Source organism: Clarias gariepinus, chromosome 7, assembly GCF_024256425.1.
Source record: "Clarias gariepinus isolate MV-2021 ecotype Netherlands chromosome 7, CGAR_prim_01v2, whole genome shotgun sequence".
NCBI classification, from domain to species: domain Eukaryota; kingdom Metazoa; phylum Chordata; class Actinopteri; order Siluriformes; family Clariidae; genus Clarias; species Clarias gariepinus.
In genome coordinates, this window is record NC_071106.1 from 5,706,076 (window position 1) to 5,724,328 (window position 18,253).

At 37.5% G+C, this 18,253-nt stretch overlaps 1 protein-coding gene across 1 annotated transcript in view; it reads left to right on the forward strand.

Annotated features, from left to right (window-relative positions):
• The window catches only part of plch1 (phospholipase C, eta 1), an 86,816-nt gene that overhangs the window by 48,636 nt on the left and 19,927 nt on the right, over window positions 1–18,253 (forward strand). Inside the window, 5 exon segments of the mRNA XM_053499702.1 lie at window positions 4,489–4,660; window positions 6,668–6,775; window positions 11,857–12,018; window positions 13,430–13,492; window positions 15,675–15,754. Coding sequence (XP_053355677.1) covers window positions 4,489–4,660; window positions 6,668–6,775; window positions 11,857–12,018; window positions 13,430–13,492; window positions 15,675–15,754 — 585 coding nt within the window.

Here is an 18,253-nt window from a genome sequence, read left to right on the forward strand (position 1 = left end):
GTTATATTTCAGCCACATTGAAAAAAATAAAATAAAACTCATTACTGCTGCAATGATGAGTCCCAGATAGATGGAGGTGACAAGTGGAATTAGCTGGAGAACCTTGTTGTGTATAATTCTGTGAAAGCGAAGGCAGTTATAATTATGACATAATGCATTTGAGTGTTGCTACGATGCCAGCACTCTGTCAGCTGCCAAATGGCTTACTTGCCTGGTTCATAATGATAGTTTATCATCAGACACCACCTGCATATGTTTATGACTTTAAATAAAAAGATATAACATGCCGATTCCATGACGTACACTCTCATGACACAGACTAAGATAATCATTACTAGCCTTTTTCACTGTGTCTTATAAAAATGCTTGTTATTCAGTGGGTGAGGATGTGCAGCATGCCTTTTTATTGTGAAAGAATATAAAAGCTAAGCACATTCATAGACCATTAAAAATCGCAAATAAAAATTTGCAAATGTGTCCCTGCAGCTGTGTTAATATAGAAATGCATCACATATAAAGCAGGATAGAGGAGGGAGTTTTATTAATGGATGGACCTGTCCATCAATGTGTTTGAATCCTTTTTACAAACTACAAGTGCTAAAATGGAAGATATTGGGTCTCATGTAGCAACATTCTTTGAAGTTTTGCTTAGATTGCAGTTAAGAGACTGTTAATCTTACCTTGGAGGTGCTTCGGATAAACTGACATAATATGACATAAGTGTAGGTGCATGCTATCTCATGTGCAGAGTTGGAGGTAGCAGAGATAAAGATGTTGAGGTTCCCTTTGGATGGAGAGGATCAAGAATGAGTTCAGAAGGAACAACCCATGTTACTGTAAATGTTACAATGAAAGGAGTTAAAGTCAGAGAGGCCAGATTGGGGTGGCCAGAGGAGAGATTGTGAATATATCGGTAGAAGGATGCTGAGGGTGGAACCACCAGGCAGGAGGTCTAGAGGAGGACCAAAGAGGAGATTTATGGATGCAGTGAGAGAGGACATGAAGTTCAGTTGGTGTAAGGGGAAAAGGATGGAAAGGATAGGGTTAGATGGAGGCTCCCCTGAAAGGGAACAGCCGAAAGATGAAGACGAAGCATGCTACTGTATGCGGTGTGCAGTTTGGGCGCTAGGATTGGAAAGATGCCACCAAAAATGGTATTAAGAAGAAGAACTACAGCAGTAGTTTTAATAATGATGTGTTCCAGAGTGCTTGTGGCAATCTGAAATGGCTCAGCATCTGTGCAATCTCTAAAAACACGCTCCACGCATGAGCTCTGGATGCAACAGTAATCTGCAATCATTCAGAAGCAGAACAAATGCAAGCATCCAAGGGTTTTTGTAACCTTAATTAGGATCAATTGACCAACAGTATCTGTTTGGTCCATGAAATACTGTCAATGGTGGCTCAGTTCTTTAGGTCAGTGGTTCGAGCTGTCAGGTTGTCACTGTTGGGCCCTGAGCAAGGCACTTAACCCTTCATGGTGCTGTAAAAATAGCTTATCCTGCGGCCTGAATCCAGCGTACTCACGAAAAGCTGGAATTTGCAAATAGTAAAAAAATTCACTGACTAATAAAGGATAAACCTTTATTTAAATGACTTTTAATAGTCATAAAAGTGACTTTTCTACTCACTTACTCTTCTTCTATACCGCTTTATCCTGTATTAAGGGTTGCAGGGACCTGGAGCCTATCCAAGGAGGCTTAGGGCACGAGGCAGGGTACACCCTGGACAGGGTGCCAATCCATCGCAGGGCACACACATACACACTCATTCACACACTACGGGCAATTTGGGAACGGCAATAAGCCTCATTTACATGTCTTTGGACTGTGGGAGGAAACTGAAGAACCTGGAGGAAACCCTCCAAGCACGGGGAGAACATGCACTCCAAAACTCCATGCACACAGAGCCTGATCGGGAATCGAACCCGGACCCTGGAGGTGCAAGGCGACAGTGCTAACCACATAGCAGTTCCATAATAAAATTATTCTTTTAAATAAGTCTAAATAAGAGTTCTTTAAATTGCGCTGACCCTCTCTGCTTGCAGCTCAACTTTGAAGTAATCTTTCTGTTCATTTCCTGTCATATTTGTGAATTTTTTCAAAAACGGCCTTTTGAATATGGACCAAGGTGTGCAAATTATAGATGAGCATGCTAGTTTGTACACACACACAGACACGCGACCATGCAGACATGCTCATGACCTGCACATCTGGGTCTAGCTTCCCCCTCTCTCCAGCGTGCTGGAAATAGCTCACATGGAGAGCTCAAAGACCTCGGGGTGTTTCTCTGGCTCCCTGTTACGCTTGACATTAAGTTTGTCCCTCGCTCATGAGCAAATATAAATTGCTTTAAATGGAAAACAAAACATCATTTTTGTTTAAAACGTGAGCAATTTCAGGTGTGTCTCCTGGGTACTGACATGAATAGATGCTGTAAGAAAATAACTTCCAGATTGAAATAGTGAAATTAGTGTTTTAGACTCTGTGTGTTTAAACATGCTGAGGGGTTCAGGGTGGTACTGGAACAATGTTGATTATTTTCCTACAGCAGCGCAACTAGTGTTTTTATCCCGTACATGAATGTAGCTCACAGCTTATAGTATAAAACTCTATAAAGCAATATTACTCTGATGGGTAGTTTCGATATAGTTATATTTAGATACGGTATATATTTTATGATGAGTAATTTGCTAATGTGAAATGTGTGTGCTAAAGTGAGTGTTGGGGATGAGAGAGGAGGAAAAAAAAGAAAAAAAGAGTGAATGTCATGGTGAATGAGTAACTAAGACAGAAATTACTCTAAAGGTCCAAGTGGAGGTAAAATTAGGATGCAAGCAGCTGCTGCACATTTAATCATGGAAAAATAATGTCTCTCTCTCTCTCTCTCTCTTTCTCTCTCTTTCTTTCTTTGTGTGTGCCTATGTGAGGCCAGAGGTAACACACAGAGCTCTTTGGTGTCTTGCCAATTTTTCAATTCAACATTCTATTCATTTCCTTTTTTTTTTTTCATTAAAGGGATCGTCTTAAGAGAAATTCACTTTTTTACCTTTTTAAGAAATCCAGCTGTGTCTCCTGTGTGCGAGTACAAACAAAACATGGGGAAAAAAAGAACAAAACATTCCCTTCTTTTTTGTCTCTTTTCTATTTTTTATTGTATTGGGCCAAGCTTACACAAGCCAATTTGTCCCCCCTATAATGTGACCTCATACAAGAAATGTCAACCCCAACCCCTTTCAGTTTATTCTGGAAAAAGAACAAGATTTGCTGGCATGCTGACTAAAAAATGGAATATGGTTAAAAAAAAACAAAAAAAACCCCTCCAGATCCACGTACTGTATTCACTATCTGCCCCTGCAATGTGAGTCGTCATTTCACACATTCACCCATCTGTTAGAATGGAATCAGAAAAGAAAAAGAAAACGTTCACTAGCCCAGTGAGACGGATACACTTTTCTGCATGGTGAAACATGTATTTTTCTCTTTTATATACAGCTTTCTATGTTCCTAAACAATTGAGATAGGACCCTGGACATGAGTGTCAAGTGCAAAGACATAGAGCGGCTGCATTGTGTTTTTGGAGAACTGAAAGTATATGCTTTAAGTGTGGAGATTTGTGCAGTTGGGCTTTGGAGAGCCCTACCACTGTGCTTGTTGGGAACGAACTGAAGAACCAGATCTTTGATGGAATGACTTAGTGACTTGGAGCTGAAGCTGGAAGATATCAGTATTGAACACAGCAGCATCGTTAGCTGATCTAACACAGTACCCAAGACCAGTGTGAAGACCACTGGTGATGCCGATAACACTGATATTAACATCGTTGACAGTGGGACCAGTGATTGATCTTGCATCTACAGTAATAGGTGTTAGCATTAGAACAAGCAGTGACCCCAGTCTAATCCACTGCACTGAAGCTGTAACTAACCCAGTAAAGGGGCTGAGATGATTGAGGTTGGGAAGATCCACCAAGATGGAGAGCACAATAGAAGATGAGGAAACAAGTAAAAAGTTAAACAAGACAGGAAACCAGAAGGGAAGTAGAGAATGCTATAATGGCAGAAAGTTGAAGTCCAGTACAGGGGGAGAGCACATCACATCCAGAGTACAACAGGACAACAAAAGTTAACCACTAAGGAACATCTCACTTTCAGGATTTTTCACAGACAAAGCAAAGTTTGCCAAATCAGCACATTACAAGAAACATGCTCACATCAAAGTGAAATAATAAATGTTTTTGGGTTTAAAACAGTTACATAAAAGACTCCACCTAAAATCTGTCAAAGACACTTGCATGTATATTGTTCTGGTTGTTATTAGAGACATTCTTGTTTACAATAATGATTGTTATTCTGGGATGAACAACACAGTTTGGGAAGATTTTTCTGGTTGAAGGGGTAACGTAAAATACTTTCAATATGCTCATACGTCAAGTGATGCATTGAAGGCATCTTATAAATCACAATCTCTCTCTCTCTCTCTCTGTTAGATACCCAGTCATCCTGTCCATCGAGAACCACTGTAGTGTCCAGCAGCAAAAGAAGATTGCTCAATACCTGAAGGAGATCTTTAAGGAGAAGCTGGACTTGGGAGACCTGTTGAACAAGGACTCTAAACAGCTGCCCAGTCCTAACAATCTGAAGGGCAAGATCTTAATTAAGGTTTGAAAACATATACACGTATCGACTCAAATCCTCTTTCCTTGCTGCATGTTCCTAACTCTTATGTTATTATGTTACTGTTTTATGAAAAATACATCAATCAGCCACAACCAGCCAGTTGAAGTGAATAACATTAATTATCAATGATACCAATGGTGTAGTTATTAGCATTGTGGCCCCAATCCACCAGGGCAGAGGGTTTGAGTCCTGCCATTGGGTTAAAAGACATGTAAACTAGGCTAACTCACATGCCTCTTGTGTATGCATGTGTGCCCTGCAATGAACTGGCACCCCATACAGGTCATACCATGCCTTATGCCCCAAGATCTCTGGGATAGGCTCCATGTTTCCCATAACCTTGGACAGCAATATACTGTAGAATAAGTGAGTGAGTGAGAGTATAACCAATAAACCTATACCATTAGGCTCATCTATGGGACAAAGCCAGCCCATCTCTTCCAATCCCACAGAAAAAGTGCTGACTTAAAGTGAAAGTCAAGGCTGGCCGTGACAGAAAGGCACCCAGTGCATCACTGCCTGCTGTATATGGTTCTTAGCAGGCAAGGTTCAAGGTTGTTGACCAGGCCTCCAAATCCCCAGGTCTCAATCCAACCAGAGATATTTTTCTGGCTTTGCTTTAATGTGGCATTGATGCTCTTGTATCTGAACAGCTTTGTGAGAGCAAGTACATGAGCATGGTATTAGACAGATACTCGATGATGATATCAGTATTACTGCTTCTGTACTGCCAACCCGAAGCCAAACAAATAAAAAATAAAAAAGTGTTTATATATTATTATTATTATTATTATTATTATTATTATTCAAAGAAGGAGCATACTTCATACATCTATCATCAAGCTTGATCTCATTTTAGCTACTCTGGCACAGAAACACTTTTTCCACATTGGCTTTAATCAGACAGCTTCATTAGCAGCACTCAATCACCGTGACCTCCAACAGCTCTGAAAATCAGAAATGGAAAATTAGTCACTTAATGACATAGATAATAATTCATTCCATGTGAAAATACAGTGTTATGGGAAATCAGGTGCACAAAAAAATGACAAGGATGGTAGAAAAAATACAACTTCACAATCATACAGTGTATGTGAAGTGGTCTTATTCTATTGGTATATATGCATGTATATATATATATATATATTATGCAAAGGTTTTCATAAATGATTACACATTCTGTAAGATCCTATAACAAAACAGGATGAATTTGGTTATTAGTCACACACATTATTTTAAACATATAACGCTCAGGGGTGTGCTGTTCAAGCAATAAAGAGTGAACAGTGGGATGGCAAAGTTAAAATGTAGAATAGATAATTAGAGATCGCAGAAAAAAAAAAGAGCAATGAGGAATAATAATGAGCATTCGTTGTGAAGTGAATTGTCCTTTAGTGGTCTTTAAACCCTATTAAAATGCAGAGCCTCTCTCCGCCGACTCCCACCTCTCTACTGAGACTGTGAGAGAGGCAGTTTATCATTAGGGATGTGCTCTGCGCTCGAGGTGAACTTAATTTACTCTCCCCGACGACTGCGTGAAATCAGCGTGAAGTGTCTGGGGAGAGTCTTATGATCAACAGGTGAAAAATGAGCAACGTCTCCTGTGAGGAACAGACGTACACCCTGCCAGACTTGTTTACCGAGTGTTCTTTACTTGTTTGTTGAGTGTCTCAGGCGTTTTCGAACAAGATCGATAACAAGATTACTTGCCATTTCTGATTAGGGATTATATATATATATATATATATTTATATATATTTTCGCTTTCTGTTTTGATTGGTGATTAACTAATCATAAGTCTAATTACAGTTTAGATGCCAGAAATAATATGTCTAGTTCTTACAGCATTACAAAAACACCCCCTGTGTTTATAATGTCTTTTAGAGCAGTGTTATTCAATTCAGAGTGATTGGGAATTGCATTAGTGTCAAAGCTGCGCTGGAATTTCTTTTTCTCTCTCTCTCTCTCTTGCTCTCTGGCTCTCCGCAGGGGAAGCGTCTGCCCCCGTATCTGTCTGCAGATGCCGAGGAGGGCGAGGTTTCAGACGATGACAGTGCAGATGAGATTGAGGATGATTTCAAACTGAAGAACAGCACAGTAAGGCATTTTGGAAAACACACACACACACACATACAAACAAATGTTTGCATTAGAAATGGTAACAATTTATTTATCATCGAATGTTTAATTAAAAATCGATTAGGCACGTGTTTACCAATAATTTGTTTTGCAGCATTGTTCTCTGTAGTGCACATGTATTAACTTCACCACAAGAGGGCGCACATGCTCAATATTGGGCCTCGGATAGAGAGTATTTTTGTCCCTATATTGGTATTGTTTTCATTTATTGTGAACTATTTGCACTTCATTTATTTGTGTCATATAACCAATTTGTTGGGATTGTAGTGCTTGAAAAAAGTGTCTTATTTCCATGAATATTTCAACATTAATTCACATTCTTAATTGTTACTATATTCAAATATTGATGAAGTAAAACGTGCAAAGTTTACAACCCTAGTCCAGATGTTAAACTGGGACTTTTTATTGTGCAAATTAACTCTATATAATCCCCTGCTACACTAATGCACTTATCCCAGTGGTTCACTAGTGCTTGGAAACATCAAAGTAGAATTTTTTCCTAATACACTGGGGCAATGTTTGGACTGCCTGCTTTAAGTCAGAAATGCTGGCCTCCCAGGAACTCCTTTAATGGCACAAGGTCAGGATTGTGTGGGAATCTGGCGATAACTGCTATTTACAGCCTTGAAAAAAGGTCCTCTAGCTTTCTTTGCTAAATAACAACGCATGTTGTATGTACATCCCCCGACATAGAAGTCCTTATGTAGAGTTGGTCAACAATTTAAACATACACTACCGCTCAAAAGTTTGGACACACCTTCTAACTCCATGGTCGTTCCTGATTTTAATCTCCTTCTACACTGTAAAGCGATAAAGGCACACTGTAAAGGCACCCAGAATGTGAAATAATCTTCTTTGAACAGTTGATGTTGAGATGCATCTCCTACTTCTGCTCTGTAAATTCTTCATAATGGCTCGAATCTGAGGTGCTGTTTGTTAATTGGTGACTCTACAGTACATGAACGTCTCCTCTGCAGCAGAGGTACGTTTTGGTCCCGCCCTCCTGGGAAGGTCTTCATGAGAGACAGCTACATCATGGAGCTCGATGGGTTTTGCAAGTGCACTTGATACTGTTCTTGCAAGAACTGTTCCAGAGAAGCTGACCTCTGTGTCTTAAAATAACAACTGACTGTTATTGTTGTTGTTGTTGTTACATAATTATCTAATTCCATATGTGTTATTTCATAGTTTTGATCCAGTATTATTGTAGATTGTAGAAAATAAATAACTAAAGAAAAACAAAAAATTGCCAGTGATCCTAAACTTTAGAGCGTTAGTGTATGTTTATTTCTTAAAATTATTTTGTTAATAAATTAATAAAAAAAAATTAATATATATTAGATATATTTGAATATATTCCACATTTATATAATTAATATGTAATAAACATTTTCTTAACAAGATAATTTTCCCAATTATTTGCTGTAAGCTTAGATAAATATGTTTGAATACAAAATGGTATATTTAATGGTTAAATAGTTAAAATTGCAATCACAATATATGTCAAAATAATTATTTCTTTATTTTAATTAAACTATGCAGCTCTACTTTTCACCAATAATACTTGATGATTAATCGTTTTTCTTTGTGAATTCTTCAACCTTAGTTTGTATGCGACATTCTTTAGGGCTCTTATTTTTTATCTCTCAAAAACCTGTCACTAATTGGCTTACTGTGAAAACATCAATTGTTTTTTTTTCTTCTTTTTTTTCTACCATTTCCTATCCTCCACTTAGATTTTCTTTTTCTACCTGTAGTCTGAGACATTTTATGGATGTGTCTTTGCTTGCAGCCGGATCCCTCTAAAGCAGTGGTCACAGAGGACATCCTGTCCTTCAGACGTTAGTGTTCTATCACAATTCAGGTCCGCCAGGAAAAGGGGTTGTGAAACACTACTCAAAAGAATCTTAAGACTTTATCGATCAGAATAGCATCTCTAAGGGTGTCCCATCTGTCTAGAATTGCTGTCTGATCCACCCCTGTCTCTTACTGCCACAAGTCAATCATCTCGGCCTTCCTGCTTTGGATCGATAGTGACTGTAAAATGTTTACAGGTTGAGTCATGTAGAATAATAGTCATCATTTACCAGTTTTTGACAGCAGTGTTCATGTTTTTTTTTTTTGGTTTATTTAGTCCTCCATGACAACTCATTTCTTTTTTGACAAATATCTAGAAATCACCCTACCAATTTGTTTAAGACACTGTTGTAGTTAGGAAATACTACTCAGGGACGTGAGAAAATAAAAGCATAAAAATTAGATTGTATTACACATCTTATTGTATAAAACACATTTTCATATAAAACTCAAAACCTGAGCTGTCAGGCAATAAAAATGACTAAAGAAACGGAGAAACATGCAGGCCTTTTATTAGCAATGTTACAAGCCTTGTAAAGGAAAATTAATTTCAGGTGTGTGATGGAATATTTAGTGATTTAATGATTTATTTTCTACATACTACAATAATACTGGAGATTTAAAAACTATAAAATAACTTATATGGAATGAAATAATTATGTAACAACAACAACAACAACAATAACAGTCAGTTGTTATTATAAGACGTGAAGGTCAGCTGTTCTGGATCAGGTCTTGCAAGAAAAGTGTTGTGTCGAGTGCGTTTGCAAAACCCATCAAGCTCCATGATGAAACTGTCCCTCATGAAGACCTTGAAAGGAACGCAAGACCAAAACTGAGCTCTGCTGCAGAGGAGAAGTTCATTTAGAGTCACCAGCCTCAGAAATCACCAATTAACAACCAGATACATCTCCATATCAACTGTTTATAGGAGATTATTGTGTATTTTGGATAAACACATTCAGTATTGTGTACAGTGTAGAAAGAAATAAAAATCAGGAACGATCACGAAGTTGTAAAGTGATCCCAAACTTTTGAACGGTAGCGTATTCATTTTTTCCCCCAACTCAATTTACCCTAGGCCAGACCGCTTGTCTAAGAAATCTAGCCACTCCTAAGCTGTATATAAGCAAAAGCAGGTTGAATCTCATTTCCATTCTCTTTACTCTCCTTGTATTCTACTAAATACATGTTTTGTTGGTCATGGCTTTTTAATGCTTAATGATCCACTCTGCGGAATAATTTCATGAACGTCAATAAGATCTTCACAGGCTTTATCTCCAGTGCCATTATTGGTCAGGTTTAGTCTCATTACTGCTTAACGCATGTGCTTTGATTTCATAAAACAGACTCCTGCTGTATACCCAGATACATTTTGCTAGGCCCACACAAATGAAACCAGACAGTACCACCAGCACTGTTCAATTAACTCCTGAGGTGAGAACACACAGATTCCACTCTGTGAGGCAGAATATTAACTCGGCGGGAGGTACCGCAGAGAGGGACTTCAGAAAATTATGTCCGTATCAAAGCCATCAACAGATGATAAACCGTCCAATGGAAGACCATGGGTGTTTAATAATATTGCTGTATATACTGTAGCCCTATTGGGTTTATTGAGTTTATTGAAATAAAATAACACAAGTAGAAGTCATGAGCTCAGCAGACGAAATAATATCTTGGTTGCTCTAGTGTGCTAAAATTCAACCCCACAAACTCCCCACCTCTGCACACACACAGATCTGCCTAACACAGTAGTGGCTGTTGACGTCTCTTATGTCGTATCTCTCTCTGACTCTGTGATACTCTATCTCTCTTTCAGTCCTTTTCTGATATGTTCCATATATTTGTCATTGTCCAGAAAAATATATTCATATTTGCCCAATATTTCACCTGCTTGTGTTGCATCTCTCTTATTATTATTTTTTTCTAAAATAGTCTCTCTCTCTCTCTGTTTCTTTCTTCTTCTTCCGCACCCTCTTCCAATGAGATTTTCCATCCCCCAACATTCAAGCATGGTATCTTCTGTCTCTCTTTATTATACTGTAGTATTAGTTTTGTGGTATCTCTACCTCTCTGTCTAGTACCACAACCTTTTGTCTTGTTCTCTTTTTTGGCACAGTGTCTCTCTCTGTCTCACTCTTGTCGTTTTTGATCATTTTTACCAATCCGTGACCCGCATAATAAAAGTGCACTGAGCAGAATACTTTTTGTAGCGTTTACCTCATATTTCATCAGTGTAACAGAAATGTCACTTCAGATATGAGACTCTGAACTCTGCAGCACTGGTTCAGAGTCTATAACAGAAGGAGCGACAAAAAAAATCACAGTAAGCGTCACTACATGGGTGTTAATCTTTGGATTTTTTTTTTTAAACAATTAGTGTTTAAAAAACTTCCACTAAATTGCTTAGTATATCTTTAACCGGTTAGCCGTGTGTGTGTGTGGTTGGGGGGGGGGGGGGTGTGGGGGGGGGGGAATAACTGAGTACATTTACTGTACTTATGCGCATATTTTTTATTTATCCAAATTTTACTTGAGTTGTTTTTATTAAAGGATACTTTTTACTCCACAGCGAACATCTGTACTTTTACTTCAATACATTCCTCCATGGTGTTGCAGTACCTAACAGTATTAGACTAATATGTGGAATTGCATGACTGGTCTTTAATTGGAGACCTGCCTAATCATTTAACAGGTGTTTACAGTGACAACAACAACATTTTTACAATCGGGAAGCAGAGAGAGAGAAAAAGATGGAGAGAGAGATTTAGTTGTGTGACCATGGAAAAGACAAATCCAAGTCGTGTACTTGATACTTAAGTACATTCTGTACTTTTACTCAGGTATGCAGAGTAAAGAGTAGAGAAGTTCTACTTTTACTTGAGTAATATTTGCCCTAGAGATTTTATACTTTTACTTAAGTACAGGATTTGTATGCTTCACCCGCCACTGCATGCAAGCTCTTGGATTCTAACTGGACTTAACATGGTGCACTCTGAGGGTAATGCAGTAATTCTAATAGTATTCTATAGCAATTTAGGACTACTACTGTTGTAAGATAAATATTATCTAATGTGTAATTACTTAATTAAAAGAATACTTTATATCAACGTCTTGTTTGATCACTAAAAATGACACTGGTTTTCTGTTGTTTTTTCACTTTTTCCTCCTATACTCAGTCTAACGGACCAACGCAGCACATGTTCGAGTCCCAGATCAGGAAAAAGCTCGACTCGTTGTTGAAGGAGTCTCAGATTGTAGATAAGGAAGACACAGACAGCTTCTCTATCCGAGCGCTTCTCCGAGCTACACATGAGGGCCTGCACAAGAACTTGAGCAAGGTAGAACTCACCCTTCCATTTGTGCACTGACACACAACATGTACAAGACTGTGCAGAAAATCTGAGAATCATTTAGGCATAAAAAAAAAACCTTGTACCTTAAGACATGAACCAGTGAGAAACAGGTGCGGATGATAAACAGATGATCAGGCCGGTGATTAGTATACTGAATGCTGATGCTGAATGCTGAGTGTTCGGAACAGATGGGAGGGGAAATGAGGTCGCTGCTGAGGTCTTTAGGCAAACAACCAGTTTTCAAGTTGCACCTTTAGGCACTTTGTAGCTTGTCACAGTATTTTTTTTTTAATATTACTTATTTTACTAATTTCTTTAAATATACATGATTGAAGAAATATGGATGGCTCAAGACTTTTGCACAGTACTCTCTGTACGCCACACACATCTCCTGTATGAAAGGAAGCTTCAGGGTCCGGGTAGATTACAATGACGTTTCCGTGTGTATTCGAGGTGGTATCGATTTTTTTGTATTTAGATTTAAATATTTTTTCTTCTCGCCTTGTGAGCAGACAAGCACTGCTTTGCAGACACAGCTATGTTCGCTGATAAATGTACATTATAAAAAATGGAAAGGTAATTGGACACTCACAGGAGATCAGCTACATGGTTGCTCTGAGAGATAAAGATCTGGGAAACAACATAGCAGGTTCCTCAAAGGTGTCACATGTTAAAAATGTCTTTTTACAGTCAGAGCTGTTACTCCAAGAGTATCCATTTTACTGTGACATATGTTTTTGTGTATAAAGATACATGGATGTGCATTTGTACGCTTTATGGTTCTTTCATATCTGGCTGTACTACATATATCATCATGTGTGCTTCCTAGTGACAGCTGTGTGACTAAAAGCTCACATGGAAATGGAGGAAATATGTCCGTGTATATATATATATATATGTCTCTCTTGTATAACTTGACTAATCATATATTATACAAAAAATCAATTCCTCCATAATGAAAGCAGTGTCAGGCTGTACTGGTATAATTCCAAACTCTGCTGAGCCTTTAGGGGGTTAGAAAAAAACGGGTTATAGTGAATAATCGAAGCATTTTATTAGAAACAACTCAACAGTAGAAATCTGGGCGAAGAATTTCATTGGACTGATACATTATTTACTCCCACATATTTTAAATGCACGATATACAGTATATTAGTAATTCCTCTTTTTTATAGTAAACTGAATCCAACACAAATGCAGCTTGAACACACACTTTTGTCACAAAGTCAAGTTTTAATGTAGTTGCAATCTTCATATAGTATACTGTATATCAAACGAGACAGTGCTTGTGCTTAGTCTATAAACTTCTTCATTACTTCAAAGCAGTTTGGATAGAGCTAGAGTAAATTGATGGTGCCTGCATGGAAATTTCAATCTGAATGTCTCTGTTTGTCAGAATACCAAAGAAGGGCTAAAGAAGTCTCAGAGTCGATCTTTCATAAGCAACCTCAAGCAGAAGGTGAGAAAATAACCCCACCACAGTAATTAAAGTCTATCTGATTTTCACATTTACTGCTGATCCTCATGTCTTTAGTTTATTCTTTCACTCCTTCTTTTACCTTTTGTGGTATTTTATGTACACACACAGTGACTACCGAAAGTATTGATAACAAAAGAGAAATTCAATGTTTTTTTTGTTTTTTTTTTAATAATGACAATCAGAATAATAATAATAATTTGTTATGCTGATACACAACAACAACTATTTAGTATGACCATCTTTATTTTTTAAAAACCTCCTGTATCTGGCTGTTCGTAGAATCCAAAAGACGTCTACGGTTCTCCTGTGTCACTTAATCAATCCGTGTCCACTCGATCACTTCCAGAAAATCATGTACAGAAATTTGACCTAGAAGTTTGCAGTTCACTTGAAAATCCCTGAGTTTTAGGCAGTTTTGTGCATTTGTGGACAACCCGGCTTCAGAAAGTCAAAGTCCTGCCACATATTCTTACCATCCGTTAACTAACCCAGCTGATTTTAATTAGCCAATCCAACTCTTTAGCCAGATAAACTTAGACTAATTAGTTACATCATCTGTTAAGCAAACAGGGAGAACAATTATACAGCTGTTGTTAGTCTTTCGGCTGGTCCTGTCATTGGGTTGCCATTTAATCCTCCCCCTTATACACTCGTAATTTTGTTGTTCTAAGTTTAGAATTTCATGTAATTCAGTTCAGTCCATGGTAGTTTCCTGGATGCATTTTGACAGGCACACTTGGTCTACAAAGTGTCTAAATAATAATAAATTAAATACAAAATACAACATTTTTAAGTATGCAGATCTGTTACAAAGGAAGAAACAATCTGACATAAACAAAAGATGAGGAAAAAAATAGCTAAATAATAGCTTTGTTAAAAAAAAAAGTCTGTGGTTATGCACTTCCCCTCTGATGGTGGCGTTAGAGGCTATAAGATGTTCCTCACCTACAGCACTCCAATATTCCTCTGACATATCTGACAAACGTACATGCATTCGGGATATTCTGAAATGAGAACCTTTGCGGCATCTCATCAGGAGCTCGACTGACGGCTGAGAGAGCCGAGCGTTTCGGAAAGTAATCACTATTGATACGTGTGGAACAGCTGCTAATGAAGTGCCAGTCACGCTGATCGGAGCGCTCAGGCCTCCCAACGCATGCATATTCACCCCCAATTAGCACTGAAAATGCCCTGAATAACACAGCCTGAAAATGGTCCTGTGGAATTGGTAGAGATGATCCGCAACTTGATTAGCTCGATATAAAGAATAGAATGTTTATTCAGAGTTTGTTTAAATCATGTAATTAATAAAATAATGTAATAATATTAGATTACATATAATAGAAATATATTTGAATTTCGAGCCAACACTTGAGTGTGTATAAGTGTGTTTGTTGCATGCTCTCTCTCTCTCTCTCTCTAACTCTGATCTTACAGCCAGGTGATAATTTGCATTTATTTATGAGCATTAATCAAGTTTGGCTAAAAGAAGTTGCAGTTAATTCACACTGTCAGGGAGAACTAAATATTCTCAATTATTTTATAAGTGCCTAGAGCTGTGTTCAATAAATCAAAGGAACAGAATGTAACAGATGTTTCCACACCGAACACCATCAATGTGGATTTTTTTTTTACCTTTCATTCACAATTCTGGTGAGAGTTATTATTTAAGCATATGATCCATACAATTAAACATTTGCATTATAGATTTTATACATTTTTATTTAATATTTTTATTCCCTTTTAGGTCAAAACCAGTCATATAAGCATTTCACTGCAAATTATAATTTGTATTGTTTTGTACGTGATAAACAAAAATACAATTAGAAGTTAATTGAACCATCATTTAAAGTCACAGTCACTTGCATGTGATGGGAGGCAGGGTAAACAAAATAACATACACACACACACACACACATGCAAAAACAGATACATACAAATGTACAGTACGAGCACAAGCAATCTGGCACATAACGGGCACATAAATGCACAGCACTGAGGACATGATTGGCTTAATGATGGGCTTCTGGGACGGGGTATTGCTGGTATTGCTGATTCTTAGAACACACACACACAGACTCACACGGAGGAGTTCTGTCTCCACTATCACAGATTATCTCTGATGAACTTTTGAAAGATGTTTTCATGTGTGTTTCTACAGCGGCACTCCAAATCAAGACTGAAATGTCACAGCGTGGACACAGACGATGATGGACAGGAGACAGGAGGTCCATTCAACAGGTGCACGTTCGTTAGCTCCTTCGAGCTTTCGCACTTCTGTCTGATTGGCTGTAATCCCAGCTATCGCTGAAAATGGTAGCTGGACACATAATCGATACTTTGCAATGACCTTCTCATTCTCCTTATTGAAAATCCGTGGTTGGAGAAGATGCACAAATCATAGCTAAATAAATAAATAAATAAATAAATAAAACAAATTGCAAGAAGGAGGGTCCAAGTTTCTCAACTATTTTCTCCAAGCTTGTCAGACATTACAGGAAGAATCTCAGCATTGTCATAGTCTCCCACAGAGGATCAATCTGAAAATCATACAATGCTTTACACTGTGTTGTAGTAACTAGAAGTGATGGTGGAAAAACCTGATTCAATTTTATATTTCCATTCTTTTGTGTGGCAAGTCATGCATTTCCTATAGTATTCACATGTAATTGGAGGAAAATATTTGCTAGGTTTGATTAGAATTGTAACAAAATCTGAAAAAAAAAGAGATTATAGAATTGTGATATTTATAAAATCATGGTACACAATCAGCATACAAAACGAATCATCACTAACGTACCGTGATAATATCGTATCAGGACGTCCCTGGTGATTCCTGTCCTTAGGAGGCCGTAACTATTCAATGCAAAGGATAAAACATCTGGGAGCAAGCTTTTATAGGAGATTAATCAGAGACGTGGTCATGTGATGAAGTGGAGTAACATCCCAAAGTGGTTTATTCGTCTTATACCACAGTTGTATTTTTATTTAATATACATGATCGTAATGAACTTTTGTTTCTTTACCTGCATCTCCTATTTTCCTGCTCGTAGAAAAAGATAAAGACAAGGAATTCAGATTTTATGTTACCAAGTATAACATACTTGATATACTGGTTAACATAAAGTATATTATATGTAATTATAAAATATTTTTTTTATATTATTTCATTTATATAATATAATTATTTCAATTATGTACACTGGAATTATATACTATAATTATAATAATATTATTATACAGTATTATATGTTATATGTTCAAGTATATTAACGTTAACTCTATTATAAATTCTTTTCCATATTCGAAAAACTTTTTCGGACTTTTCTAAAGCGTTTACAGTGTAGATAATTTGGATTATCTAATAAGAATAAAATGACGTCATCTTAAAGAAAATTTCACCTAATCAACAATCACATACATTTCTTAATGCTTTAAATATAGTGTCCACCATATGAGTCCTTCTGGTTCTATAGAAACCTTCTTGTAATTCAATGGACTCATTAATATGTATTTGTGCTTTGCTATGCGGTCACTGGTCAATTTTACTGCGACCAACCAAAACTCAGAACTTAAATACAAAACAAAATAAAGATGTTTTAGTGCACACATGCGTTTACTTGAGTAATATTTTACCTGGAATATCTCTACTTTTACACAAGGACAGGAATTGTGTACTTTGCCCACCACTGCACATATTGCATCAGAACTGAACAGCTCAAATGCCCCATGCTGGCAGTATCTGAGGATGGCGTTAAGTGGTACGGGCAATGGACCACATGAGCCCAAGGCTATTAGTGTATTACGAGAATGTGTTTTGCTCTATGTGATTCTGGCCATGCTTAATGACACACATTAACAAAATGATGTAAGTCATTTGTGAAGAAAACTGCAAGCTGTTTGTGGTTGGGAAACTGGACGTTGTACAATTGGCAGCCTTATGAGTCCATTCTGTAAAATCTCTACAATTTAGCTGGTAATGAATCGCAGGCTGGATTAGTAGCATGGGTTAAACAAGGTTTCTAACGACTCCATCCAAAAATGTGAACAGAGTAGCGCTCAACAGATGTGTTGTGTTTTGTGATACAGAAATTTATTGTGGACTTACACTTGCATGTTAGTAACTACAGTATTGGAAACTGAGAATTATTTAGGAAAGTTATGGATGTTTATCGGTTCATCATGTTCAATTTAACTTACATGATACTGAATGGAGTGCAACTACGTGAACTTAACTTACTTACCCTATTAAATTATATCAAAATCTATTTACTTGAAATCAGCTTTTTTATGAAGAAATATTTCAAGTTTCTTCAGTTTTTATGCAAGTTATTTACCTAGCTCTGAAATTACTGTAGTTAACGTTACAATATATCAGTTTTCAGCCATATCTCTAACACCACCACCAGATAAACTGAATAGCATTGATTATCAGTTATATACCAGTAAACTGGTAAGAGGGTCATGAACACCCAAGGCTCTACAACCATTGGGACCAAAGGCCAACCCATCTGGTCCAATCTCACAGAATAGCAAATGTAACACAAACTGCCAAAAAGGTCAGAAAGATATCTTAAACACCCAGTGCACCACAGCTTGCCTTGTATAACACGTTCTAGGCAAAGAGTTCAAGGTTGTAAATTCCAAAGATGCCAATCGGATAGCACACCCATGGGATGCACCAGACGAGCAAGCAAGATCTGTGGAGGCCCTACACCAAAACCTACAGAGCATAAAGGA